Below are 27,807 nucleotides of genomic sequence, written 5' to 3' on the forward strand. Positions count from 1 at the left end.
AAAGAAAACAATAATTTTAAAGGTCTTCAGAATGTGCAAAAGAAGCTGGAAACTGGGGCAACCAGCACCACTGACCAATTAAGATCTCCACAAAGTGGTGTTTGGAAGTTGCTAACAACTATAAGCTTTGTCCCTCTGAAAGAGCAAGTTAACTATTTAAACATTATTGGAAAATAATGCTGCCTACAATAAAAGTTCAATTATTACTGTAAAAATAAACTACAGAGTTTATGAAAGGGGGATAATTTCATTTGCATATGAAACGTGCTTAAAACAATGACACACACGATGAAATACTATCACATTTGCATCTTTCAAAGTCAAAAACCTGCAATGAACTCAGAACCTTGAGGAACTGACAGAAACGTAAGATCTGTTGTTTATAGAATTTCAGGGAAAACAGACACTACTTGACCATATGATGACAAATCTACCTACAAGTACTGTGCTCAAAGAGTCAAATGTGCAGTGCAATTGGAAAGTAAACACATTACACCGATCATTTAACTACTAATTTTCCTAATAAAATGTTATTACATATTTTCTAGCTTAATTTTCAAAATTTTCTACAGAACATTTTTAACTTTTCAATTACAGAAACTAAGCTGAAAACAGACTCTTAAGAGAGCCAAAATCTGCAGTCAGACTACTAACTGATAGAATGTATATAACAGAAACCATGACAATTTAGAGGTGTGAAAAATGCCACTATGGAAAAAACTACGGGTTGATTTTTCTTAGCTGAATTGTAAACCCGCCTACAGGCCTGATATCGTTGTAGAAGAATTTATCCTAGGATAAGAGGGCAGCATAGTTTATGACAACAATCTACCTAAAAACTCATTAAAGTCTTTTCTCTTGGAGTGACATGCATTATCAGCAAAGATTAATCTGATGAGTCTTTAGGTGAGCTCCATTTTTAAAAATGCAATAACAGAGGGCTTTGTTGTCATCTGATGAAAATCAATTAGAGTAGGTAAGGCCACAAGGAAAACTAACATCACTCATCACCAGCCCCCCGGCAGCTGAAATGATTTGTCTTCCAAGCTTGGGTGATCAGGAGCTGTAGTAATATCACAGGGAAATTAATTTAGTTTCTATATTCTAGACCACTTTCCTTGTTCTGGAGGACCTATACACAAATTACTTTTAATCAAGGTTGATGTGTTATTAATACCAAGGAGGATCTTTGAAAAATCATTTTTTTTAAATTGACTTAACACATTTTTCATCTGTATTTTGTATATAAACAGGAGGTTACTTATATTACCCTTACCGTCCAGATTCTTTGTCCACTACAAGGCACTGCACAGGATGGCGAAGACAATAGATACCACCAAATACAGCACACAACCTAGAAACATATTAGGAAAAAATAAAGGTTACTCTTATGACAACTAATTGTAATCAATATGAGTGTGTGTCATAAGCAAGGCAAAGTACCTTGCATGTTGTAGTACATTTTTAATGGCACATCTTAATCTCTGAATCAGACAATCAAAACCCAATGAAAATAAAGCATGCCATATTGTTTTTGTAAAGGTATGTTGTTAACTTTTCTTTGTATTAGCATTTATCTCAGTCCTCTAAATTGTTACATTGGTTTGAGTACTCATTCTCTGCCACCATCTCAGTCATTCAGGATGTTACTGAAGATGCTTAGAATATCTACTGATATTCTGACGCCGCTACATTGCACATGGTGTAGAATAAAAATGTAAGAACACATGATAACCATAGTAACCTCCTACTAGAATTGTGAGCATGATTCAGAAGCTATTTCTCTACTGTTCCATGGAAACTACACTGACTACAAGCAGCTCAGATTTTGAGGGCACTGAGAAGTGCCCCAACAGAATGAAGACTTTTACAATCTAAAGATGACCTCTTACAAATAGTGATTCCTCCAGATTATGCCTAAATTACGATATAATCGCTTAAGATCTTCTATGTGTGGACTGATGATAGAAAAATTTCCTAAATGAAAAAAAGGAACTAGCTTCACTGCTCAGTTTTTCATAAACTGAAATATACTAAGCTATTTATCAGTCTTCCACTTACAAACAAAACCCAGTACCCAAACCAAAGAAAATTATGCTACCCAAACAGCAAGCCAATATCGCAACTCATCTGCATTTAAACTCTAAGGAGACTCAAAATTTAAAGAAGCTAGATTATGACATTTAAACATGAGGGACTCCATTGTCAAGTCAGTCCACGGCAAAATATCATCACTAGCCATGCTGTGGCTCTTCACCAGATGAACCTGTCCTATGCACAAAGTCGGAGACTGATCTCCTGTAAAGCTGCACAGTCAAAGTTCAGTTGATCTGGTGATAAACATGACCCCAGGTTAATCTTTGAATCTTAACTTCCTATATCTGCCAAAAGACAGGCTTAATCTCTGGGAAATACTCTTCTCTTGATCTGATGTGACACAAGGTGATGCCTACAATTTTTACTGGACCCACATTAACATTGAGATGACTGTGATATCACCAGTTTTAACTTTTTTTTTTTTTTAATTCTAGCTTCTGAAAGGTTTCAATATAAAACCACACTCTTCAAAATGTTGCCAAGCAAGCATAAACTGCCAATATTCTCCATGTTATGTATTTTAAATTTCTGTGAGAGCACTAAAACGCGGAGAAATTCAGGATCTTGCAGAAACAGGATGTATGTTAGAGATTCTCAAGGTCAAAGCTTCATGATTAACTGTGAATTAATCATAGAATGGTTTGGATTAGAAGGGACCTTAAAAATCATCTAGTTCCAACCCCCCTGCCATGGCTGGAGACACCTCCCACTAGAACAGGCTGCTCAAAGCCCCATGCAGCCTGGCCTTGAACACCTCCAGGGATGGGGCATCCACAACTTCCCTGGGCAACCTGTTCCAGTGTCTCACCTTCCTCAGAGTGAAGAATTTCTAATACCTAATCTAAATCTCCCCTCTTACAGTTTAGAACTGTTACCCCTCGTCCTATTGCTATACTCCCTGATAAAGACTCCCTCCCCATCTTTCCTGTAGGCCTCCTTTAAGTACTGGAAGGGGCTCTAAGGTCTTCCTGGAGCCTTCTCTTCTCCAGGCTGAACAACCCCAACTCTCTCAGCCTGTCCTCATAGGATAGGTGCTCCATCCCTCTGATCATCTTCATGACCCTCCTCTGGACCCTCTCCAACAGGTCCATGTCCTTTGTTATGTTGGAGGCCCCAGAGCTGGACACAGCACTCCAGGTGGGGTCCCAACACAGAGGAGCAGAGGGGGAGAATACCCTCCCTTGCCCTGCTGGCCACACTTCTTTTGATGCAGCCCAGGATATGGTTGGCTTTCTGGGCTGTGAGCACACATTGCAGGTTCATATTGAGCTTCTCGTCAACCAACTCCCCCAAGTCCTTCTCTTCAGGGCTGCTCTCAATGCATTCTCTGCCCAGCCTGTATTTGTGCTTGGGATTGTCCCAGGCCATGTGCAGGGCCTTGCACTTGGCCTTGTTGAACTTCATGAGGTTTGCATGGGCCCACCTCTCAAGCCTTTCAGCATTACCGACTGCTCCACAGAGCTCGGTGTCATTGGCAAACTTGAGGGTGCAAAGTGAGGGTGCACTCAGTCCCACTGAGCCATTGACTTGCAACTCTTTGAGTGCCATCATATAACCAGTTCCATATTCACCAAGTGGTCCACCAATCCATGTCTCTCCAATTTAGAGACAAGGATGCCATGTGGGATGATAAACTTCAGTCAGTTTTTTGTTTACAGTGCGTTATTTCAGGGGCATTCTTACTATAATAATAATACAAAATGCAGGTGATTAAAGCCTCTAGAATTGGGTAGTAATAACATTTAAGAAAATATTTTTTCAAATTACATTAAAAAAGAAATCATCTTTCTCTTTAAAATTTCCAGTCACCATGGAAATTACTCAGTGGAAAAAGGTAAAGAGAAAAGACAGGGAAGGCGTGTCTGATCCCTTACAATACAATTTCAGGTTTGGACTGTTTGCAATGTCTGATCTATCTTGGGAATCTTTAATGGTATGGGTTTTTAATTTATTTATTTACTTTTTTAAGGACCTCCAGTGGTTTATTCAGATGAATCAGCTCTCACTGACCTCTTCGCATGAATGCTGAAGAGAAAGAATGGAGAAATAATTTGCATATTGACATAAACTACCTATCCTTTTCTCAGAGAGAACTGCTCTATCAGAGACAACTGTCTAATGCTATCAGGTGATATTTGGCAATTCTTCCTTTGTTAACTCCTTCCAAGTTAAATACACCTGTGTTCTTGTGATCCCTGTTATTCAAAAATAAATAAGCCTCTTATGAGTAAATCATAAAACAGTATCTAGCCCATTCAATACAGTGACACACTGTTCCATTTTATCATGCCGAAGAAGGATACTGTGAGTTTCCCAAGTTCCTGTTATTCAGCTGAAGTTTAGTATGACCCAACCACTTGATGTTCAGCTCACAGATGGAAGGACAGAGCTGAAACTGGGAGGGCATAAAAATTCAAAATTGCACCTGCTATTTCATTAACAGAGTCTGCCTAGGTACTGTATTTAAAATAAGAATGTGTAATTCTGTTTATCTTTTAGTAAAGTTTACACTGTAATTCAACAGATTAGCGTGACTACAGTTCTAATAGCTGCCTACCATCAGCTAGGCATCAGACTAGCCAAAGCAGACAATCAATATGAGAAAGGCAGGCTGGGTTGGTGGAACATAGTTCTCCCAAATTTCTGGGATGCTAGCAGAATTTTTCTGGTTTACAAAAACAGGTTGGTTGGGTTGTTTTTTTTTTTAAAGTTAAACAGCTCTTTTGCAAACCTGAGTTCCTAAAATGGAATCCATACTGGCATTCAAAAGTCGTATCAGACAGTTCAAAGACCGTTAGTACCGCAACACCTTTTAAACTGCATGGATGACGCAGCTAAAGTGTGTTACCCACTCACATCTCTTCCGAGTTGGACTCCAAAAGGTAGCAGGCTAAGGAAATGTCAGCAATATCACTTACTACTGGCTGAATCAGAAGATCCAGTTCTCTAGAAATACCTCTTCTACCCATGCAAAAGCAGGGGGAACATATACCATGTTGAATCCCAACCTTGGTTGTCTGGAGATTGTTGAAGACGACACAAAGGTTAAACATTCACTGAAGAGTTATTACAAAGCCTTGAGCTACGGGCTTATTATCTCTAATGCTGCAACCAATGGCTTCTTGCCTGACAAAGCATGTATTAGGATCTTTCAGACCAACTCAGATGAATTTATTTTATATGTTGTATAAAAGAACAGCACTATTAACCCAACTAGAACTACGATTCCTTTGTTTAAAAACTATAAATTATATTTTTCCTTTGACTTCAACCACAGTCAAGGGCTTTTTGATATATGCACTTTATTTTTCTAGCGTGCTTTGAAAGAACTTTCCTGCTTGGCTGCGCAAAAATGTGAATTACTTATTTTCAAGAGTTGCCTGCTATCCAGCGGAGGAGGGCATGACCTGTTTTCAGAGTAGACCGGTGGAAAACTTCTCTTTTTAAATGAAAATGGAAAGGAATTTTGATTGTGTTGTGTTAAACAATTACAAAGAGCCAAAATACCTATTAAAACAGCCTAGCATGAAAAATGACACATTAGGAAGAACTTGACAAAATTATTTAAATATAAAAATTGAAATATTAAGCTAAATGGCATCCCGATAACTTATGACAAAGTAAAATCATTGTGCTAACATTACTTTCATACAATAGGCTATTCAAGATGATCTGACTGTACTTCAAGTACAAGGCAACTCTTTGATACCATTAACCCTAAATGACAGACATTTAAACTGATATTACTCTAATTAACTGGCGACTGCCTACATCAATAATTCAAGTTTTGCTGAAAGATAGTAACAACACTGTACTCAACTTCAACTTTGCCCTGGTGACATCAAATCATATTACAGCTAAATTAACAGTTGTGAAAATTTTTGGCCTGGTAGCCCTCCATCATACACAGCCTTTAAATGCCATTTCAGTTCCCATCAAGGCAGGAATCAGTAGTTGTAATTTTTAATACAGCTGTGAAACAATAGGACATATTAAAAGTTGAATTTTTGACAGCATATTCGTGATGATTTATGAGTTTGTATATAATTTGATTATTCTATTAATTTTACTGATTACTGATTCCGCTAATACAGTGAAGGTCACTTACAAAATAAATCTTCATTACATTTCACAGAAAGTAACTGCCTCCAACTAGTTGTTTTCTTTAATTAAACACTAATGTAACAAGAGAGAAAATAGGCTTCAGGGTTGCTGCATCTGTTGCTACAAGAGAAGTTTACTGCTTTGATGTAATGCTCTCCGATATTAATTGAACAAAAATAGAATGTCTCTCCATCTGACATCTTGATTTTCAATGCAGAGAAAGCATAAACATCCTTAAATTACAGACTTACCCATAGTTCATTCTGAAACTACATAAAAGAATTAGAAAACTGTATTACAAGTTCCACGCCAAAAAAAGTAGTTTTTATTTCTAGCACATAGTTTATCTTCTGTTTCTAAAATGCACAGAGCAATTAATTTAAAAAAAATGATTTTTCTCCTCAACTGTACGGACTTGTATAGTAAAAACTATTTGCTTCCCTCCTTAAAAAGGGAACGTACAGCACAGCAAGCTTTGGCGAAAGATCAAACAACATGCCAAGTGCTGAATTAATGAATTGTCCTCCTTCAATTTGTTTTTATACATAGAGAAACCTCTGACCTGGTTCTTATGTTAAATTCTGCGTTCCCTGAACAGTCTCTAGAACTTCAGCATTTCCTACAACATTTTTGTATGTTCTAAAAACATTAAAAAGGAGAATACAGACAAATCAAATAAATAAAATGGCTACAGTTAAAAAATAAGCAGTCAATTTTCCCAACACAGAGTTTCCACAAAAAAAAGTCAAATCTCAGTATGTGCACCTACCCAAACGAAGGCAAATAAATTACAGAAAACAGTCTGGGATTTAGCCTTCTTAAATAAAGTATTTAGAGCCATGAAGTTTTGTCAAGCTTGTGAACGGTCATAATCACAATGTAAAAAGTGCTGTTTCTTAAAATAATGACATTGTGAGCCCTGAATAGTCTGTTCAACAAATTTAGTCAGTATGCTTGCATCTTGCTTTACAAAATTATCTAAAAACAGACCTCAAAGTGAAGTTGCTAGAAATTAACTTGCACTTAAATTCCACGGTGTACCCTTGACTGAGTTTTGGGCAAAGACCTGAAATGAACTGGAGGATAAACACCGTGTTTTAACCATATTGTAGCTGGTCTAGCACAGCTGCTTCAGAAATGTTTACTGGAATTTGAAAGAAAAGTTGCTTAATACTGGCTTATTAAATGGAAGAATTATATAAACATTTTTCAAGGGTATTGCAATTAACACTACTTTTTAGTGAATCTAGGTTAAGAAACATTTTCTAGGATGCTAAACACAAGAAACAGATGATTTACGTAAAAGTAAGGTGAGGATCCACTAGGCAACATATTCAACTATTTAACTAGCAAGTGTCCTAGGAACTATGACTAAAGCACTGTGGAAACTGTAAGAGATTACTACACAGCAGAAAGGGAGGGGGCGGGGGGAAGTTCAGTGGTTTTTGTGCTCTTGTGATGATGGTTAACTACAAATGCACTCTGAAGACTATCTCTATGGAAGGTAGAAGTATAAGACCTGCCTGGCTCTCAGTTCTATTGACCTTGTAAGAGAAGAAGGTGTTCCTTGCACAAGGTCCTTTAGCTGCAATCATACAACACTTCTGTCCTCACAGAGGAGCTTGGGAAATCAGGACCGTAGGGCAAAGACACAAAAACTAGAAACTAGTCACTAAGCATTAGCTCATCTATAAAACTCAGTTATTTGCTCTCTGCCTCCAGAAAAAACATAAAAATTCAAGTTATCTTAACCCTCAATGAAATGAAGGACTATTTTACTAATTCAGTAATGTTTTGGAAGCTACATTTCTCTGTCTTCTAGTTTAATTAAAAAGGACTCTACTAAACTACATATGCATTGCATTCCAGACTTGCTCCAATAATAAACATTCATGTCACTTGCACAGATCTTCTGATAATGCTCTAACATATTCATATGTCTGAGTCCTAATTCTCAGGAAGAATATATAAACTGGAATCTGCACATCCCCACACAAGCAGAGAGTAATTTACTTATTAAGAGACTGTTAAGAGATAATACCAAATAATGTATTAGATATACTTCCTTCATATTATTATTATTATTTTCTTAATTATTAAAGCAAATAATTAATGAAATATCATTATAGTATTTTTATTTTGTGCTTTTAAGTTCCAAATATGTTTGTAAAATGAAGAAAACATGATCAAGAATGATAGTAGGACAATGTAAGCTATTTTCAGACTTTTTTAATATCTAATGTTACATTTATTGTTCCTATACCACAGGGTATATTCTTACCCCTATTATACAATTTCTTGACTGAAAACTTTTCCATGTCTAGTTAGGGATCTGAAATCAATATACTTCGACAACATTCATATGATCAGAGCATCCTATGTGATATATTCTAATGGCTGAAGGCCTTCATGAGGTATAAATTTCTCAAGAACGCTGTATTTCTTGTCAGTAAAATAGCAAGGAGCAGAAAAGCTCTCATATTTGTAAATAATTTTTTAAGCAACTGACAAACATCTCACTGAGAAGAAAGATAAAATCTAAAATGGGAAGGTACTTTCAAAGTTTCATACACTTAGAATGCATTTCACAACAAAGGTTATTTCCAAATTAAAAGCCTTTTCCTGTCAAATTCTGAGAAATAATGTGGGCAAGGACACAAAAGCATTCCATAGCTTTATTAACGACAATGCTCACTGATCTGTGAATAACCTGAAAAAAATGAAGATTATTGAGTTACTTTACCAATCTATCCATCCATCACCAGGGAACAGGTCTCAGAATGATGGATTATCTCACTTCCCTGATGTTTATCCCAAGAAAGAGTTTCTCCTTAGAGGGAAAAACAAACAACTGATCCTACAAACAATCATGCTAACTACGCTTGCCCATTTCGCATTCATCTGCCAACAGAATGAAGAGAAATATATCATTTGTGTTTAAAACCCAAACTGCATCAGAAGTTTTATTATTTCACTGAAAGGCAAGGGAAAACAAGAAGAAAGCAGCATTGCAACTATTCAGTATTTTAGTAAAACCCAAGTTATACTGACAAGTTGTCAGTAATTTCAAAATAACTGTTCACGTCCAAAGAAATGGAACAATCTTAAATGATAAGATTATGACATATAAATATTAACATTACCTATTTTGAAATACAGGACTGAACTCATACCTCAGATACAGCCTATGTTTTCTAAATTACCTACAATTCTTTCACACTTGCATAGAATTACACGTGCTAAGACTCAAATCTGTCATATCTGATCGTCACAAGGAATTAACATTGTTTGGATTTCTCATTAATATGTCAAATCATACAATTAACATATAGAAAAGTTACGCATATTGCTTACCTGTAGAGGCATGATACTCATGTATAGATTCAAATGAAAAAGATGTTGCACTAAGATTTTTATATATCAATTCTAAGTGCTTATTACAGTCAGGTTTCCTAATTTGATTCAATTCCTAATTGATTTCAGAATATTAAAATCTTTCTAGAGATTTTAACAGGGACATAATTGGAAATGTTAAAGTACCTGAGACTACCTCAGAAGCTTTGACATTTGTAGCAGATAATAGTTCAAGTGTAAGGATAAAAATTGATTATTCATTTTTGAAATATATACAGGAACCTTCCAAATCAATCACACAATCCATCATATCTCAGCCTGGACTCTTAATCTTCTTGTAAATATAGGGATTGAAAGAGATGAACCATCTTAATCAGATCTTTCCTCCATCACAAAATTACTACTGTCACTGGCACTGACACAAAAATGACTAATTTCAGCTAGAATCTGTAACAACTACTAAAAAAAGGTTACATTGCCCACCAAATACATACACAACGTAAAAGTTCAAAGCCTATTTATAGGAAACACAGGTCATCAACTGACTACCCGTAAAAGTCAGTGAATCACTAATTCCTATGGCAAAGCAGCCAAAGACATTCCACCACCTCAGCACCTATTACCACAACCACATCTGTCAATTCTTGGATGACTCTTAAGGAAGAGAAAAAAGACACGATGCATCACCCCCTAGAACCTTTATAAGATGACAGACAGCGAAGTCTCCAACTCCCTCTAAAACTTCAAATGGGGAAAAATGGCACTACTACTTCTCTGAAAGTCTTGTTTCCATTTGAATGTTTGTATTTGCAAGAGTCCAGAAAAAAGAATCTGAAACCAAACTGAAGAGAAACTACCACAGTCTCTCCCAAAATTCAGTGTGTTCACAAAGCACTGAGGAAAATCACAGAAGTGAGGCCACAACCTACAACTGATTTCTCAGCTGTCATTCATTAAACAACGTTGGTCAGGGGTGAAGAGAATCACAAATGAGAGCTTCCAGAAAAATGTTTCCAAAAACAAAAAAAAAGCTTCCTCTCAAAGGAAAACTGAAAATAAGAGGTATATTTCACTGAGGTGAACTGTAGAAGTGAACTATATGAAAATATATTTGTAAAATAGCACTTCCAAACACTCCTCAAAACCATAAAAATACTCAAAAAGCTTTTGTTTCTGAAAAACTGGAAGAAAGGAGATTCCAGTTACAAAAGAGGAATTTTGTACAACAAGCAAAAGCACCTATGTCCTCATTTTTGACAACTATTTCAGATTTTTAAGTCAAGTATCTTTTTTTTCCCCTTGTTACAAATGAAAATTTGGAAGCTGACAAATTTAACATTAACCTCCTACATCAGAAAATATTTGGGGTATTTCCTAATGTTTTCTAAAAGCAGAAAAAAACCATCAAAATCACACTAAATATTCTAAATGTTGTATCACCAAGACTTTAGTTTACAATGATGCCCAATTACACTTTTTCTTTAGTGACATTTTTCAAGAAAATGAAAACTGTATTACAGATTTGCAACCAACATGTTAACAGCAAACTGCAAAACATATATTGATTTCCCAGCTGCCTTACCTATTGAAGTTTTGGCGTCTTACGTTTACCATATCGAATGCAAAGACTTGCTTTGATTTTCCTTGGCGTCTTAAATTTACCATATCGAATGTAAAGACTTGCTTTGATTTTCCTCAAGAATGAGATACTACTATACTTATTTTTACTAAGCATGCTACTACTACTACTACTGATTCATTAGAAAGGAAGAGACATAAGAGTTTCATACCAAGAAGTTTGAACCAATGGAAGCTGTTACACAGGCCAGTAAAGTTTTGCTGCTTGTCAGCTTGGAATAGCATTAGGCTTCCAATGACCTTCCTTGTACCACGAATCCAATTTATGGAGATAGAAATCTCACATCTGTACCTCGACATATTGGGAGGTACATTACAGTGATATAAAAGTTTAATTTTCTCTCCTAAACCATACCTGTTTAAACCAATAAAGAACTAACACTGCTTTTACTCACTCAAGTGTCGTCGGTAGTTATAAAATGTTGTACTGTTTATGCAGAATTCATTTAGAATGCAAGGATGTGACTTACAAATGTCTTTGACTCATTCACATAAATATGCATGCATGCCATTTATAACAGTAGCCTTGATGAGAACACACAGTGTAACTGGCTGCAAGAAACGCTTAAGAGGTTTACATTAAAACAGAATATAGAACGGTGGTTAGAAATCACAGAACAGGTGACACCTTACTCTGATAACCTGGTGATAAAAACTGTAGGGTATGATGTATAGGTTGTGGCGTTACCACTTTGCTATACAGTCTGAACAGTATTCTTCGGATACTGCTCAGTTTTAGCAAGACATAATACCCAAGGCAGACCACATATAAAAACTGTGATTAATCTAAAAAAAAAAATAAAATTGTGATTGCCTCCTAAATTGTTTACTTAAAAACAAAGATGTTAACACTTTTATTTTGTATTATAATGTTTGTAATACAAACCTTTAAAAAGTATAATTACTTCTTGGTTTGACACGAGTAATTTGCTTCAACTATTAAAATACTACCCTTATTGTAAGACTTATAATTTAGCAAAAAAACCCCTATGAAGTCCTGTAAAGACAAATACAGCCATAAAATCTATGAACCAAGTTCTATTGCATGACTATGTCCACAGTACTTACCTAAAAACAATTCTTGTTCAAAATTGTCTGTCTGAGCACCTAATTATATAGGTCCACATTTTCTAAAATCCTCCATACAAATACAGTTTCAGGTACAGATGAAAGAGGTAAAGAGGTTTAAGGTACAGATGTTACCAAATAACATTTCTATTCGATGTAGTACAGAACAATGCCTCGTTGTCTAATGAACTAATGGAATCATTAGGTAATCTACATATATACATTATATAGGACAATTCCATGTGGCCTTCATTAGTTGCTAAGGCCAAATACAAGACCTTCCACAATATGGTCAGCTGCTGATGCCAACCAGCTACTTCATAGATACCTTCCACAAACTATGATAATTATTCCAGAATGTTTCTATCAACATATAATTGCATCCATCCTATACATTGCCAAATATGCTCAAGCTGCTACAGCAGTAATTTAAGAACTCTTAATAGAGAAGAAAAACAGAATCTAACACACAGACAACACAGGAAGATAATGTCCAACAGCATCCTGTAAACCAGAATTTCTTAATAGTAGCACACATGTAAAAAGCAGCACTTGTCCACCAACAAAGAACAAAGCAGGTTAAGACTTTGCACTGATATTTAAATGAATTATATACAAATATATCACTCGGACAACAAAATGGCCTCACCATACAATACTGCTTTTTTTAAACAGTTAATGTTTACTTCAGACCTACAGGTTACTACATTAAAAATCCACATAGAGCAGATGGAAAGGCTGCTTGCCAGCAAAAGAAAAGATTAAAAAAAACACCTCAGCCTTTTAAAAGCTAGTTCAACTGTTGGAAACAACTGAAAATTAAAACCGCCCACCCCCTGCACATGTATTCTTGATGGTCCCAAAAACATCCATCAAAAACTCCTCTGCTAGAACTACAATGCCCAGCACAACTCAGGAGTCACACTGAAGACTACATTATCATTGCCCACAGTTCCAGTAAAGGGGTTGAAGTGGATGTTGTTTTATCCTGCAATCAATAGGGTTTTGTTGTTTCAATTACTTTCTAGGGCTCAAGTAATAGAGAACATATGGCTGCTGTTTAAGATAACAGAATATAAAACTGCAGTTTGTATATGGCTCAGTGTAACAAGGCTTCACCATATCTTTTCTGCTGTTCAAGTCATAAGTGCAAGATTCTACAAAATGATGCCAAGAGAATAAGGACATAATTTCACATCAGTTGCTCTGTTTGTATAAGTCTGTGATGTAAGAATTAAATTTTTATTATTTAATAATAAACTGGACGCATGGCATAATTTTGCTTCTTTCAGAAAAATCCAGTTCATTATTAAATATCTACCTACGAATGCACGATGCATCCTCAGCATTAATTAGTAACACAAATTGAAAACATGTATCTCCTGTAACTTCAGGAAGACTAAACCAGAAATTTTCTCAACCTACTAAAATGTATAGTCATGCCTTTGGACAGACCACTCCAAGTCTCCTCTGCCAGTTTTAAAAAGGGACAGCTATGTACGAGTTATTCTCTCTTTCACATTTCCTAGTACTTATTACCATAGGCAGCCCTCACGACAGCCAGCTACTATAATTTGCATCTTTAATACAATGAAAATAATTTCAAAGTATTAGAGTAGCATAATTTCCAACTTTTTTTTTCTTTTTTCCTTTTTTATTGAGGGGGGGAGCCAAAATTTCCCAGTCAAAGAAAATGTAAAGCAAATAAAACCACCATGGAATTGTTAAGAGGATGATTCCTATTGAATAATATCTATTAGTGTTAGGTTACCAAGGATTTCCTTTTTGAAGATATGTATTAGAAAAGTGAAGCCTACCTGCAGAAGCACTGTGGGATCTCTCCTTGACCATACAGAGGAAACAAAAATGGTGTATTGCCATAGCGGCCAAGGCACTGAAGAAATTTTTTTGTTGCCTGAAGACCTTCAAGAGTGCTGCAATCAGTCTCTGAAACCATTGCAATAGAGTGAAGAATGAAGTGCTGCAAGCTGGGTGTTAACTTCCGTGTACTTAAGAACTGAGCAAAGGTACTGTTCTTGTAGTCTGAGGAAAAAGTAAATTTAGGTAAAGGTATTATATAGCATTTGTATTTTCCCACATGCTTCAACTTAAACAAGTACTATCGTATTTAAATAAACAAAAGCAATTGAGTTTTCCAACAAACATCTTGCTGAAAATGGATAATGCAAGTCAATGAAAGTTAAAAAATTTACTTCCAGAAAATGAGTTTTCTCAGAAGACAGAAATATCACTCTATTAAAATATTTCAGCATAATACAAAACCATTGTATGGGACTCCAACAGTCTAGAAAGCAACCTCTAAATATGGCTTCATCTATTCATTATGTTATACTTGGTCTAAACCCATTTCTTAATCATGTGAGAAAAGGGAGCCACCATGGACAAAAATCCATTGAAGTGTTCTGGGACACTGTTTCCTGTAAATTACCCAAAATATTATATCTGAATGACATTCATTCAGGACTAGTACTGCTGAATCCATACTGACATGGTTAGAGTGTGTATTTATGTGCAGAGAAGCCATTCACACAGTGTCTTAATCCAAAGATGAGAAGGTGTGATTCAAATTGATGACTTGCAACAAACAAGTATGGATGAGACACAAAGAAGACAGTGATGAGGAAGCACAACTCCCTTTAAATGAATACTACTGCTGACACATTTTGAAATTCAAAGAAACACAAGTCTTTCAGGAGATGTTTAATATCAATGTTGCACGTCACTGATATACCCCTGAAAAACTTTAGTTATTTTAATAACTAAATGATTTTTTTTTCCAGGAAAAGACCGTATTTAAACAACAGCATACTTTCATACTATTCAGAAATCTGCTCTTAAGATTATTCCATTCATGGACAAATTAATAGGTAATTTAGAAACACTTCCATCAATGCTGAGACTAGTATTATTAAGTTATATATTCTGTTCAAGATTCAACCACTGTTTTATTACAAATGTATCTCACTAGCCTTTGCAAGGGGTAGCAGCATGTCATAAAATGGCAGGGTTTTTTTGTTTTATTGTTCTAAAACAACTCTCAAGTTTTTCCTCACTTCAGACTTCTTACATAACTCCAAATTTTATGGAAAAAAGATTTAAAAAATTCTTCACTATCATGAACTCTTCCTATAAAAGTCTGCCTTCCCACGAATGTAATGATCTCACCAAGAGCAATTTTAAATTTCTGAAGTCTTTACATTTGACTAATCTGACACAAAATATTCCCAATTACTTGTCAAGCTATTTTAAAATGTAGGAACAAAATCTGTTTAACTATCTCTGGAAGTAAAATAAATTTAATGTCATTTAGGTACATGAATCAGTGGATTCATTTAAAATTGATGTGGCGTCTCCTTTTTTTACTTAATAATTTTTCTAAATATCACCTATATTCTCACTCTGAGCACCTCCATTTCTTACAGGAGCAGCAAACCTGAAATTGCCTGTAATCTATAAACCACTTCCTTCTAATGAGTTTTTCCGCCTTCAGGATTTTCTGGAGTTCATTACAGACTCTTTCTCCTAATCTTAACAGATCACTCCTAATATAGACCAATTCTCTCTCGCATACGTTTATAATAATTTTCTCTGATGTTTCTACCTAACCTAAGGTTCTTGTTCAAGTAGCAAACCAGTATCTTAACAATTGTTTCACCTTAACATTGGATTCTTTCAAAAATACTGCTTAGCCAAGCTACTGTCAAGCTACAAAAGCACTGATATGCTTGTCTGAAACTTATGTCAGTAGTTTAACTATTCTTCTTTCCTCATTATTTCTTTGTGACAGATTTTTCTTTTTTGCTTTAGATTTTACTTTTAGACTCCAACAACTGAGAACATCATTCTTTGTACCCTGAGGTGCACAGACCCAAAGCAGAGAGTAGGTTTCTATCACCTTCCTTCTGTTAGCCAATTTTCCTCTTTTAGCTGACGTTCATTAATCTTTGCACATTATGGCTCAAATCTATTCAGATTTTCTCTCTTCTAAATAAGACATCAGTTAAAAAGGCCCTTCGAACTTGCCCTCTGCAACTAAAACGCATTAAATTACATTTACTTTCAAGTTTAAAAAAATTCCATTTTCTCCATTTCTGATATTGTGGTATCATATTGTGAAGATTTACATATTACCCCAAAAAAACAGAACAGAAAAATCAGGTATATCACACCATATGAAAAAATCCCTGGCAGGGGGAAGAAAACAACTAAAAATTATGAAAAACATTTTGCAGCTTTGCTGTAATAAATAATTTTGCTGTTAAGAAAAACATAAATAATAAATGATGTGGGAACTAGAAGAGCAAGTGCTTAAGTAGAAGAATTTAACATTGAAGTTAAAAGGTCATGAAAAGGTCAAAGCATACTTTGAAAATTAATCCATAAAAATAAATTGCGTGGAGAGGTATCAAAATTGTGCATAACTGAATGAACTCATAAGAAGAGAGTGTACACTGTTCAATGAAACACTACCTTGGTATTCATCGGGGTGTTGTTCATAGTCCAAACAAAATGTCAAAAATTTCATTAGCATTCTCTTTTCCACCATAGTGAGCTGTCTGCTGTTGAAGACATCTGCTCTAGAACAAGGTACCTGGAAAATATTTTTTAATAGTTTCAGATACTTTCCATACTCTAGATATGAAAAGCATCAAGCAACACTATAGTCTGACTACCTAACAAATATTTTAAATTACTATTTTCTATTATAGTTATTTTCTTATGAATTTATTTCCATTATTTTCTATTACAACTATAATAAAAGTTACCAATTTTCCATAACAAAAATACTTTAATATCTTTTTCAGCCTCTTCCCCTTTTTATTTCCCTTAATTTCACTTGCATGTCTGACTGCTAAGTTAAAAGAGTTTGTATTAATTAACTGTGCCAAAATCTCATGTTGCCATTACATCACACCAACAACTTCTCTGCTACTTACAAGTCTCTGCTAGGAATTTGGAAACCTAAAACCTGTGAATCTTTACGAATTAACTGCCAAGTCGGTCATAATTTAATATCTGACATGAGGCAAAGATTTATGTCAATAATTTAATGCACTGCACGTTGTTAGTTTTTTTTTTTTAATTATATTTTTATATATATTAAAATAAATATATAAATTATTTATATATTATTTATAGGAGACATACAAACTCCTTTTCATCCCAGAAATGAAATAAAATCAGAATCTTAAGGAAAATACTTTTCTTCAAGTTTACTGTTACAAAACTCTCAAGAAACCAATTTCAAGTTTCTTGACTTTAAAAAGATAAGATTAAACTTGTGCAATACATTATTTTACGATACCTGCTCTACTTTTCCTTCTCGAAAGGCAAGAATTCGTGTCGCATTTTTAAACTCTGCGTATCGGCTAACGTTTGACTTAATCAGAAGGTCAATTAACAGACCTCGGGAGTAAAGCAACTGCAGTGAAGGAAAAAAAAAAGGGTGAGCAAAGAGAAAGTGCTTACATCAAAAGATAACACTGATACCAACACTACTCATTTGTAAGGGGTTTTCCATAATTATTTACCAGTTCACACAGTGAAGTAAAACCTGAATAAAAGAATATCAAGATGCAGTATGAGCAAAATAATATTAAATGAACTGAAGCAACCATGCAGATGGAGGAGACAAAGCAGTCCACAGGAGAGAAAGGGAGAAGCTGTCAGCCTACTGCTCATTTAGTTTTATTAGTCTGGCAGTCACAGCTTGAGACAATTTTTCGTATTGTCATCTTGGATAATTTCTGTGTACTGTATGCTATATATCCTTGAACACTGTATTTTACAACCTTAATTTCCTAATATCAGTGAAGTACATGACGCTGTCTGTGTAAATCATCATTAGTTGTTTCTTAAATTACCCAAAATGATAAGGTCCCATTTTCTAAATGTAAATTCCTAAACCCCCAGTTAAGGTTTAGTCATATTCTGTTATATTAATTTATAATCTGCCTACCTGTACTCTTTCTATAAGGTACAAATATATTACGAAATACTTAAGGGACAGAAATGTAGCTATTAACAGAAGATGTATGTCTGAATTGAAAAGCATTGGAGATTAGTTTAAACATGCTTCAAGTCTTGTGGCCCTGAGTAACAAAATTTGCATGGTCACACAGGACTTTTCAAGATAAATGTTTACTGGACACTAACTAGGACACTACGAGAAAGTCAGTGTCCCAGTGCCAGAAAGAAACCAACACAAACTTGCCATGATGACTACTCTTCTGTCAGAAATTCTAGAATTCATTGCAATAAACACCATGTAACACAATGGCACAGAAAAAGTATAAAAAAGGATACAAAATAGTATTATCTGCTTAACCACTATACACTGACTATTGTTTGCGTTATGTCATTCCAATGATACATGAAAGAGGTATCTACATTTGGAACACAATGCCAAAATTTGAAATAATGCATTTTGTAGTGTCTCCACAAAGAATTCAATAAATTCTTGAAGGTTTTTTTCCCAGTTTCCAGAGGTTTGAAAAATCTTCTCATGCAAAATACAAAAAATTAAGCATTCAACTTTTGAAAACTTCCCATTGCAGAATGCATAGTCTAAAGCACAGTAGTTAAGAAAAACTTCCAATTAACTTGAATTTGGAGGGCCATATGCATATACTGTGAAGCACATAAAAAGCAGATTTTAGAGTTTAAACGGTATGACAAATATATCAGACTAATAGTTTCTCCCCTAAGTAAAACACATACCAGTAAGAATTCAACACAATAATGACTACCTTTACAGTTACTCCATAACATACAAGCCAACTAATTATTTTTTCTTTCCAATAAAATTTATTACAGTTCAGTGCTTTAGTTGCCAGAGAAGCAAAACCAGTATAGAGAGACAAGGTGAGTTTCAACTAGGAAAATCTAAAACCTAGGAAGTGCTCCAATAGAAAATTATTTTTCATTTTAAAAACATCAAAGATCTGCATATAGATTGATTCTATGTGTTTGAAATATATATATTTTTAACAGTACTATTTAAAAGAGCAATTTTGAAAGTATTACTTCTAAGTTTCAGGAAATTTACTTTTATGGACATATTTCTGAGCTATGCTTTATGGTCTCTTTAGCTATAAACAAACACTAAAGAGCACATATGAAATACCTCATTTGTTTCAACGGGAGCAATTCTTGCTCACTTCTCATGAGAGTCTTTTTTGTCTCACAGGTACAGTGTCAGCCCTCCTCAACATGAAAGACTTTTTTAAAAATTCAGCATTTTAAGCAAAGTACTTATATGAAAAGAGTCACTTAGTTCCTACCTTGGAAACTAAATCAATATTAAACCTTCTGCCTTCTCTAACAATTTGGCAATATGTAACTTTCTTTGGTTCTTGGGCAGGAGTTTCTGAGGGTGCAGCTTCAGTTTTTCCCAATTCCAGAGAGGACTCGTCTAAAGCCGTATTTTGAGAACTGTCATTCTCAGAGGTTACTTCTGTATCATTCCCTTCCATTGCACTCGCTGGCTCAGTGCCTGCAGCCTTGTCTGGCTCCCGGCTCTCCGCCCCCAGTAAGGCGCCCTCCTCTGGGGGGCACTCTTTTTTCGATTCCTGAGCAGCCCCCTCAGCACCAGAAGCTCCAAAGACAGGCAGCTTTGGCAAGGCACCAGCTTCTTCAACATCTTCAGCGGAATCCTGACTGATTAAAAACACAAGGGGAAGAAGTGCGGGGAGAAAAGGTCTTTTAAACAGTCTTAAACACTTGTTTAAAGTTTTGAGTCAGTGCCAGAATGTAAACCTCAAGCATTTCTATGAAAAGCATTAGAATTTCTTTATGCTGGCCAAATCAGGTGTACCACCCACTAAAGAATACTTGCTCTTTGACTGCAAAGATATAATTCATGAGGAGTATTTTTACTGAGGAAAAAAAAAAAAACCAACCCCAAATTGGGGTTCTTATTTTACATGGACACAAAAGAGGGAATGAGCTTAAAATGAAAATCAAAATTCTCATGGTGAAACACCATACACAGCTACATGACCAAAAGAAATATAACATTTAAAAAAAGAAACAGTAAAGCAATTTGATTAGGTTTTTCCTATGGATTAAAAACCCTCTTTGAACTTGAAATGCAAAACCGCATTAAAGTCATTAAGCGCGGGTATTTTAAAAAACAAACTCACTGAAGAAAACCAAAGTGCTTTATACAACCGAGACTACTTTGCATCTACTGTTATAGCAAGTCCATAAGAGATGCAGGCAATTTTGACCTGAAATTTAAGTAAAACTCTCAGATAACTTTGTCAACTCTGACCTTGCATTCTAATTAGTTGTTCGAGTAACAGCCAGACAGAACAAAGTTCCCTCGTGTAGCAATGGTATTTTTATGCAATTTTACAAATTTGTGCACAGTAGATGAAGGCAGCCAGGGAAAAGCAGGAACATTACGACACAGCATTTACTCTGTACAGTCCATTTCCTTTTCACAACACAATTCTTTAAAATTCCTCTTACAAAGCAGACCTCCACTTTTAATCTCATGTACTCTTTTTATCTTGAACTTCAATGACATCCACCTTAGAATCCACTACTTTTGAACTTAGAATTTTAGTTTATACTACCAGCTGAGATGAATCAAATCAATGTCACTGTAAGTGAAGGGAGTTCAGCAATAATTTCGCGCTATCTTTTTATCTTTTTATACCACAAGCCATTAATGCACTGAATAAACAATTTAATCTTGGCTGAAAACTAATGAACTATGATTTTAAAGGTGACACGCAAACATACAGAACAAAATTTCAATAACTAACTGGATGGTTAAAATTCACTGAACGGCACGGAATTATTCAGTATACGTATAAAAATGCTCCCTCACACATCTCTAGCCTTACAGATGGAAGCGGGGGGCAGGGTTTCTGTTCAAAGAGGGAACAAAACCCCTGTATCCTTTAAAAGTTGCTCCTCACTTAAAAACTCAGGGAGCTCACATGGGCTTATAAAAATAAAGAGTTTGGAATAAGTCTCTCAGCTTGTGCACAGCCACCAGGAAGCACTTATTCATGAATGGGGTAAAATATTGCCCTGGGAAATACAGGAACCGCTAGAAGGAAGCACTAATGAAATAAGTCTGTTTCTGTACATTAATTATGTCTTTTTGCTTCATATTGCAAGCATTAAATAACTATAAAATATCAAAGAAAGATAAGTACTTTGTCAAACTTTTTAAAAAAAGTAATCTCTATTAAAAATACAAATGAAAGTCAATTAAATTTTGGGATTCTGTTTGGATTTTTGTTTTGGGGTGGGTTTTTTTAGAATTTGGAACATGGTGTTTGTGAAAACTGCAAAAGCTCTTGCCATTTACGCAATAACTAAGAATGAACTGTTTCCTTAACCTATCCTAAAGCTTTTTATAACACAAAAATTCAGAGACACGTTTTCTTTCTACCTTCTCCCAAGCTCAATCTCATTTTAAAACATACTTTATTATTACTTTTTAAAATAAAAATAAAATTTGGTTTCCCAATACATTGTCTTTCTTCTATATCACTCTGAAAAGAAGTGTAACAGTAATGTTATATTTACATATTTTAAATCTCTGTTCAATTCCCATTAATGAATACGTAAATCTGCATGATATGCAGCTCTACACGTTTTATAATGAAAGCCTAAAAACTGTATATAATCTAAATTCACGACATCCTTCCTATAGGAACAAATGTTCTTGAATAATGTAAGAACTGTCTATAAAAATCACTCAAATTGAACTTTTGTACAGACAATTCTTCTCCTAATTCAGAAAAATATAATACATCTGCAGACAAATTGTTGTGTAAATTTAGAATATTATCTTCTACCATTCATCAATTAATGGTACTAACAAAGGAATATCTTAAAATGAATGTGTCTTATTAATGCCTTGTAACAGCAACCCCTTCAGATAGGTCAAATGAAAAATTGCCAACCAGCTGGTTAATTTATTCAGCACAGGTGTTCACTATTTATTTTTCAGCCATTTGCCTTTTTTCAATACAGCTTGTTGTAGACACAGTATTCTTTTCCTTTGATGGATGCACTTTGTTCTAAGGCCATTCATTTAAGATTTGCACTGTGTATATTATACTGCTACCCAGCTGTTTATTCTTTCAAAATAAATGTTTAATGGTTACTTCATAGGAGTTATAAAAGTTAAGCAAAAACAACAGAATCTAGGCAGAAAGTGTAAATTGTCAGAAACAAAATAATTGAATCTCTCGTAAAGTTTTAAGTTATTTTGGAAAACTTTTTCTTTCCTAGGTTTATTAATCTTACCAATCTTCCTTGTGGGATTTGGGGTGGTTTTTCTGGTGATAATCAAGACAGCATTGTACTGCCAGGCTAAGTCAAATGCTTAAAAGTAGAATCTTTGATTCTATTTTGTCCTGACTCAAGTATAATGCTCACTTCTACAAAGTGTGACATCTAGTGCTAGGGGACTCATTTTTGAGCTGGCCATCAGTCAATATCACATCTGCTTAGGAAAATCATACAAGGGATTCAAGGTTAAAGTTACATAACTATCCCAAAGAACCTTTCAGGAATTCAGAACAGTATTCAGCTCAGTGCAAAATCGAAAAGACTGTATCATACTTCCTTTTAAAAACCTAAACAAAAAACTTGTATTCTTAACTTCTGCTAATGCAGACATACCTCTACAAATACCTAACTAAAAGATATTTATCACATACTCAGTCCTAAGATGGTATACTATTCTTCATCTGCTTCTGCAACAATATTCACAAAAGTAAAGGTGTGTACTTCAAACTAAGCAGGTATTTTTTGCATGTGCTATGTAAAGTAAGAGCTGAGTTACCTTACTTCAAAAACAGAAGGAAAGTGACAGCCCCAAAAGGCTAACTGTTAGTGTATTACCAGGAGCCCTTGACCACGCAATTCTTTCTAAAGCATCATGAGTATGCAGTGTTTAATGAGTAAGATAGATCCACTGAATATAAAAATGACAAAGGGGAAATATTTTATCATTTTTGCACCATTCAGTATTTTATAATTACAGTACTACCGTCCACTTGTGTTCACATACCAGTGTACTTGTTTCATTTTACATGTACTTATGAGTTTAACTTTTTATTATGAGAAGAGCTGCTGTTAGCCAAATTAAGAATGGAAAAATTTAATAGATGGTAGTGCATAACTACCTGCTACTAATAACACCTACAAATACAACACTTCCATCTTCTATTCAGAAGTAAATTACCAACTCACAAAGTTGGCCAACAAATTATATTGCATCCAGACAAGGTTGTTTAAGAAGGATCAGTAAGCTTCAATGAAGTCCAAGTGATTTCAACAAAAGCACTTGGAGCACTGTTTTAGAGCTCATGGTTACTTTTGAGGCAACATGCAATATGGTAGCGTGGTGAAATGCTTGAGGCCAAAAGCATAATATGATTATTTATCTCTGGGCACATAAAATTATTTGTATACTTCTATATTTATACTTACTCGCCAAAACAGAAATCTTCTACATATTGAATAGTTTTATCTTTCTTGCTAAGAGAAATAACTTCTTCGTTCTCAAGGATCAGTTTTCTCCAGTCTTCACATTCATCGATATCTGTCTTTTGCTTACAAGGAACAATTATAAAATTACATTTTGTACTGTGCCAGCTGCTCGTGAACTATAAATCTCCACAGTCCCAAATAATGTGTTGTACCATCTTATATTAAAAAAAAAGGAATCATCTTAACTGTCTTAATGTTTTTTCTATTCAGATTTTTTGAGTTAAAATAGTTAGAGCTGGTTCCTTTATTATAGCATGCCAACATCTGCACTACATTACCAGCTCTAGTAATCTGAAAATACAGTGTTAAATGAAATACAAGTTCTAGCATAGAGTGGACTATAACTTTGAATACAATCTCCTAAAAGACACGTTTGCCACAGCCAAGTTAGTTCCAAATTTTGTGCCAAAATGCTTTGCAGAGACCACATGAAAAAATACACTGATTTGGGTATTATATTAATCTGTCTACATAGGAATCTCTAAATCATATAACAGAACCCTGACAATATTGAGTTCTGACATTGAGCAACTCAACTGATTATGCCAGAAGGTAGCACTACGTAATAAATAGGCATGAGACTGAAGAAGTTCCATCTTCTACGGACCAACAGGCTCATAATGCTTCAGTAAGTAATACGAACATCCGTTTGCTAACATAGTCCAAGTGCTCAATCTCCTAAATAAATATCCTCTTCAGAAGATTTCTAGTGCAGTGTTGTGAATTAGATAAACTTTGGCCATTGAAAAATACACTATCAACATTAATCTTTTTGTCCTGGTTACAGAACATTCCAACGGAAAGATCTAATAACTACCTTTCTCACAGTCAAGAAGAATTAACTGAAAGCATGCAAGAAAAACAAAAGGGACCAAAACATCAGAGAGTAGAAAATAATCAAACATGAAATGGAGAAGATCAGGTTATCATTTACAGATGGTGCTGGGAAAGGAATCGAAACAGTAGTGTAGTTGCTTCTACATAAATTCAAGAACGCCAAAAGTATGACTGAGCACTAGACCATTTGCTCTCAGATAATAATGTTAATAAACTAGGCATATCAGAGTCCTATAATGCTAGGCCAGATGGATAAATCTTAACTAGTAAAGTTGGAAAGTAGAAAGCTCTTTGATCTGTCAAATCACCAAAGAGAAAGAGCATTGTGATAATTTGTCTTGTAATAAATTATGCAAACAACCAAGACTTAATGTTAAAGAACGTTAAAAGAAGTAATTTTGGAAATACTTACCTGATTTTCTTTAATCCAGGACAAAAATCCTGAAAAACTGAAGCTGGCCCAGTTTCCACCATAGTAATTTCTCCTGCAAAGAAAAGACAACAATGAAACTTGATGGACAGATAACACATAGCCTTTTCAGGTTTAAAGAAAACACAATCAAGTTTAAGACATTCAGAATATTTTCCATGAGAGATTTTACTGATGCAGAATATAAAAATTGGTGTAATATTTCGCTATTCTTAATGACATGCAAAATTTCCATTTTCAATCATTTGTATGCATCTCTGACCAAATAAACTATAGTCCAAAATCAAATTATTTGGAGGATAAAATGAATAATGCCGAGAAAAGCACGTGGGATGCTATGAGTAAAAGGAAAATACAGATCCTGTTGCTTCTTGGCCAAACATGCATGACTACAGACATCTTCATTTAGCGTGTAGCAAAGCCAACAAGTCTGCCAGTTTCAACTGAGTTTTCATAAAAGCCAGTTTTTTGCATCCATACGACGCTCCACAGTTTCAGGTTCTGGCAGGAAACTAAAATCTTTGTCACATGAGCACAACTATACTGCTTCTGACTGAAGCTGATGTGGAAGTTAACATAATTGCATTGCATGCCATGTCTAAACTAACAGTGCTTCATGAGGTGGATATGCAAGGGAGGGTTAAGTAAACTGAAACTGGGTCCAGACAGTAGAAATCACATCTCTCTTATCCATTATGCCAAATGAAGGAACGTTCACTCTATTGTTTATCTGCTGATTACAAAACAGACTGTTCTTATTATAGACTGTTAAGATGCTCTGGCAAAATTATTATTAAAGTGCATGTACTGTAGGTGGAGCCAAAGGAACTGATTTGAACTCTATGAGTACTCTTCAGTTTATATTTACCACCTTCTGCCTTGAAAATATTATTTTACATTTTTTATATCACAAAAAATTAACAGTTCTGCTGTTAATCAAAGAAAGCCTCTACCCTCCCTTTTGTAAAATTTTCTATCAACATTTCTCTAAACATCAGTTGGATTAACTAGCTTTTGTTATCATGCATACCACATCTTAAATATTTAACAGCTCTGAAAGGAAAAATAATACAGCAATAACATTTTTTTAAAATCACTAGATCTTGCAAAATAAAAAAAAGTTATTTTAGGATTTCACTCTGTTTTCTGGCACTGTATGCTGGCACTTCAGAAAGATACCAAAAATACCCTCCTGAATGGATACCTAATATTATTGCATACTCAAAAAAAAAAACATTTAAGGAGGATGATGGGTTTTGCATTTTACTGAGTAACGTGAAGACTGCTAAATCAAATGAACGTAAAATCTTATCATAACCTCCTCCACTTTTAAATTGTAGAGATAAGTGTGATAAAAGTCAAAAATTAAATTCAGGTTTGATTCTACTGTTTAAGATGGGCTGGTTTTGACAAGGCTTATCTGCACTGACAAAGACTTCATTAGGAGTGTCAGCTCCTTTAGGTACCAGAGGGTGATGCTCCAGCCCATGTTGCTTACTTAGCATATGAAGGACAGATGTCTGCCAAACAATGCCTAATTGCTCCTGACTAGAAATTGACCTAAAAAAGTCTTTCAGCTACTGCAAGGCAATAGCGAAGAACATAAATAGGACATCTTTTGCAAAGACAACAAAATCCAGCATTCACTGAATAAAGGTGGCTTCAACAACAGAACATGGTATTTAAGGCTGTGAACTGGGAGGACTGGGTCTACACTTTAGAAGAACCCATGTAGTCTACCCTGCAATTTGGTTACTCTAAGCAGAGGAGCTCCATCTGCATATCTGTTACCAACCAGAAACTCCATCTATAAAAAGAAGTTCATACTTACCTCATTATGTGGATGACATGGGTGAGGCTGAAAAAGTACTGCTATTTGCTACCATATAGGATACAAAGCAATGATAATTAAATATATTAAATGCCTGATTTTGTCAGATTTCAATCTGTAAAACAGTGACTGATACTTGCATGTAATGATAATCTCCAGCTTTGTTTTAGCTGTCAATGGTGCAGGTTAATTTCTTGCATCTTCTTAAGATTCCACTGAATAAAAAGTTCAATATCCATATATTATCTGCCACTTCCGGGATTTCCAAAAAACACAGCCATGAAGATTTATTTTTAAGGGAATCTGCTGCTAAGTTGCAAGTTTCCTTGAATATGGAATACAATCTGGCTGTCAGAGCAAGCAAGGCCATTGATCACAGAAATCACAGAAAACACCTGCCTAAAATTAGGACTGGGTTTCTTGACTCTATACCAATATAAATTCATGCATATTTAGAATATTTAAAATTAAAACTTTCAGTAAGAGAAATGAGTACGCTATTTTCACAGAAAGTTACAAAAGTTTATTTGTGAGCTGTCAGACATCTTTGAGGCAAACATTCCTCTGTTCATCAGGTAGAATTTCCTCTGAAACCGCTTTTCTTTTTAACCACCATAGATGTGAATCAATCTTCTCAACAAAGCACTCTATAATGCTGTCCTGAAGCTCAATCACTTTTGAGAAGACAGTACAGCCTTTCTTAAATGGAAAATGAATCGCAGCTGTCCTTTCTTTCCTCTGGCATCTGAGCACCTTTCCCAAGTTATGCTACACCACCACAAATATTAATCTTCTCTTGAAGCGTCAACTTTAACTATTTTTTTCCCCAGATTTTTTAATTAGTTTACCCTGCATTACATGATGAATCAGGATTGTTTAATTTTCTCATATGAAAACATTA

At 34.9% G+C, this 27,807-nt stretch overlaps 1 protein-coding gene across 1 annotated transcript in view; it reads right to left on the minus strand.

Moving 5' to 3' along the window:
- Nucleotides 1–27,807, minus strand: part of CHM (CHM Rab escort protein) — a 68,624-nt gene that overhangs the window by 22,444 nt on the left and 18,373 nt on the right. Inside the window, exons 3-9 of the mRNA XM_074147715.1 lie at nucleotides 25,058–25,130; nucleotides 23,749–23,870; nucleotides 19,566–19,941; nucleotides 17,588–17,704; nucleotides 16,753–16,873; nucleotides 14,079–14,304; nucleotides 1,277–1,354 (exon numbers count right to left, since the gene is read on the minus strand). Coding sequence (XP_074003816.1) covers nucleotides 1,277–1,354; nucleotides 14,079–14,304; nucleotides 16,753–16,873; nucleotides 17,588–17,704; nucleotides 19,566–19,941; nucleotides 23,749–23,870; nucleotides 25,058–25,130 — 1,113 coding nt within the window. The remainder of the gene's footprint in view (nucleotides 1–1,276; nucleotides 1,355–14,078; nucleotides 14,305–16,752; nucleotides 16,874–17,587; nucleotides 17,705–19,565; nucleotides 19,942–23,748; nucleotides 23,871–25,057; nucleotides 25,131–27,807) is intronic.

Source organism: Numenius arquata, chromosome 5 (assembly GCF_964106895.1).
Source record: "Numenius arquata chromosome 5, bNumArq3.hap1.1, whole genome shotgun sequence".
Taxonomy (NCBI): domain Eukaryota; kingdom Metazoa; phylum Chordata; class Aves; order Charadriiformes; family Scolopacidae; genus Numenius; species Numenius arquata.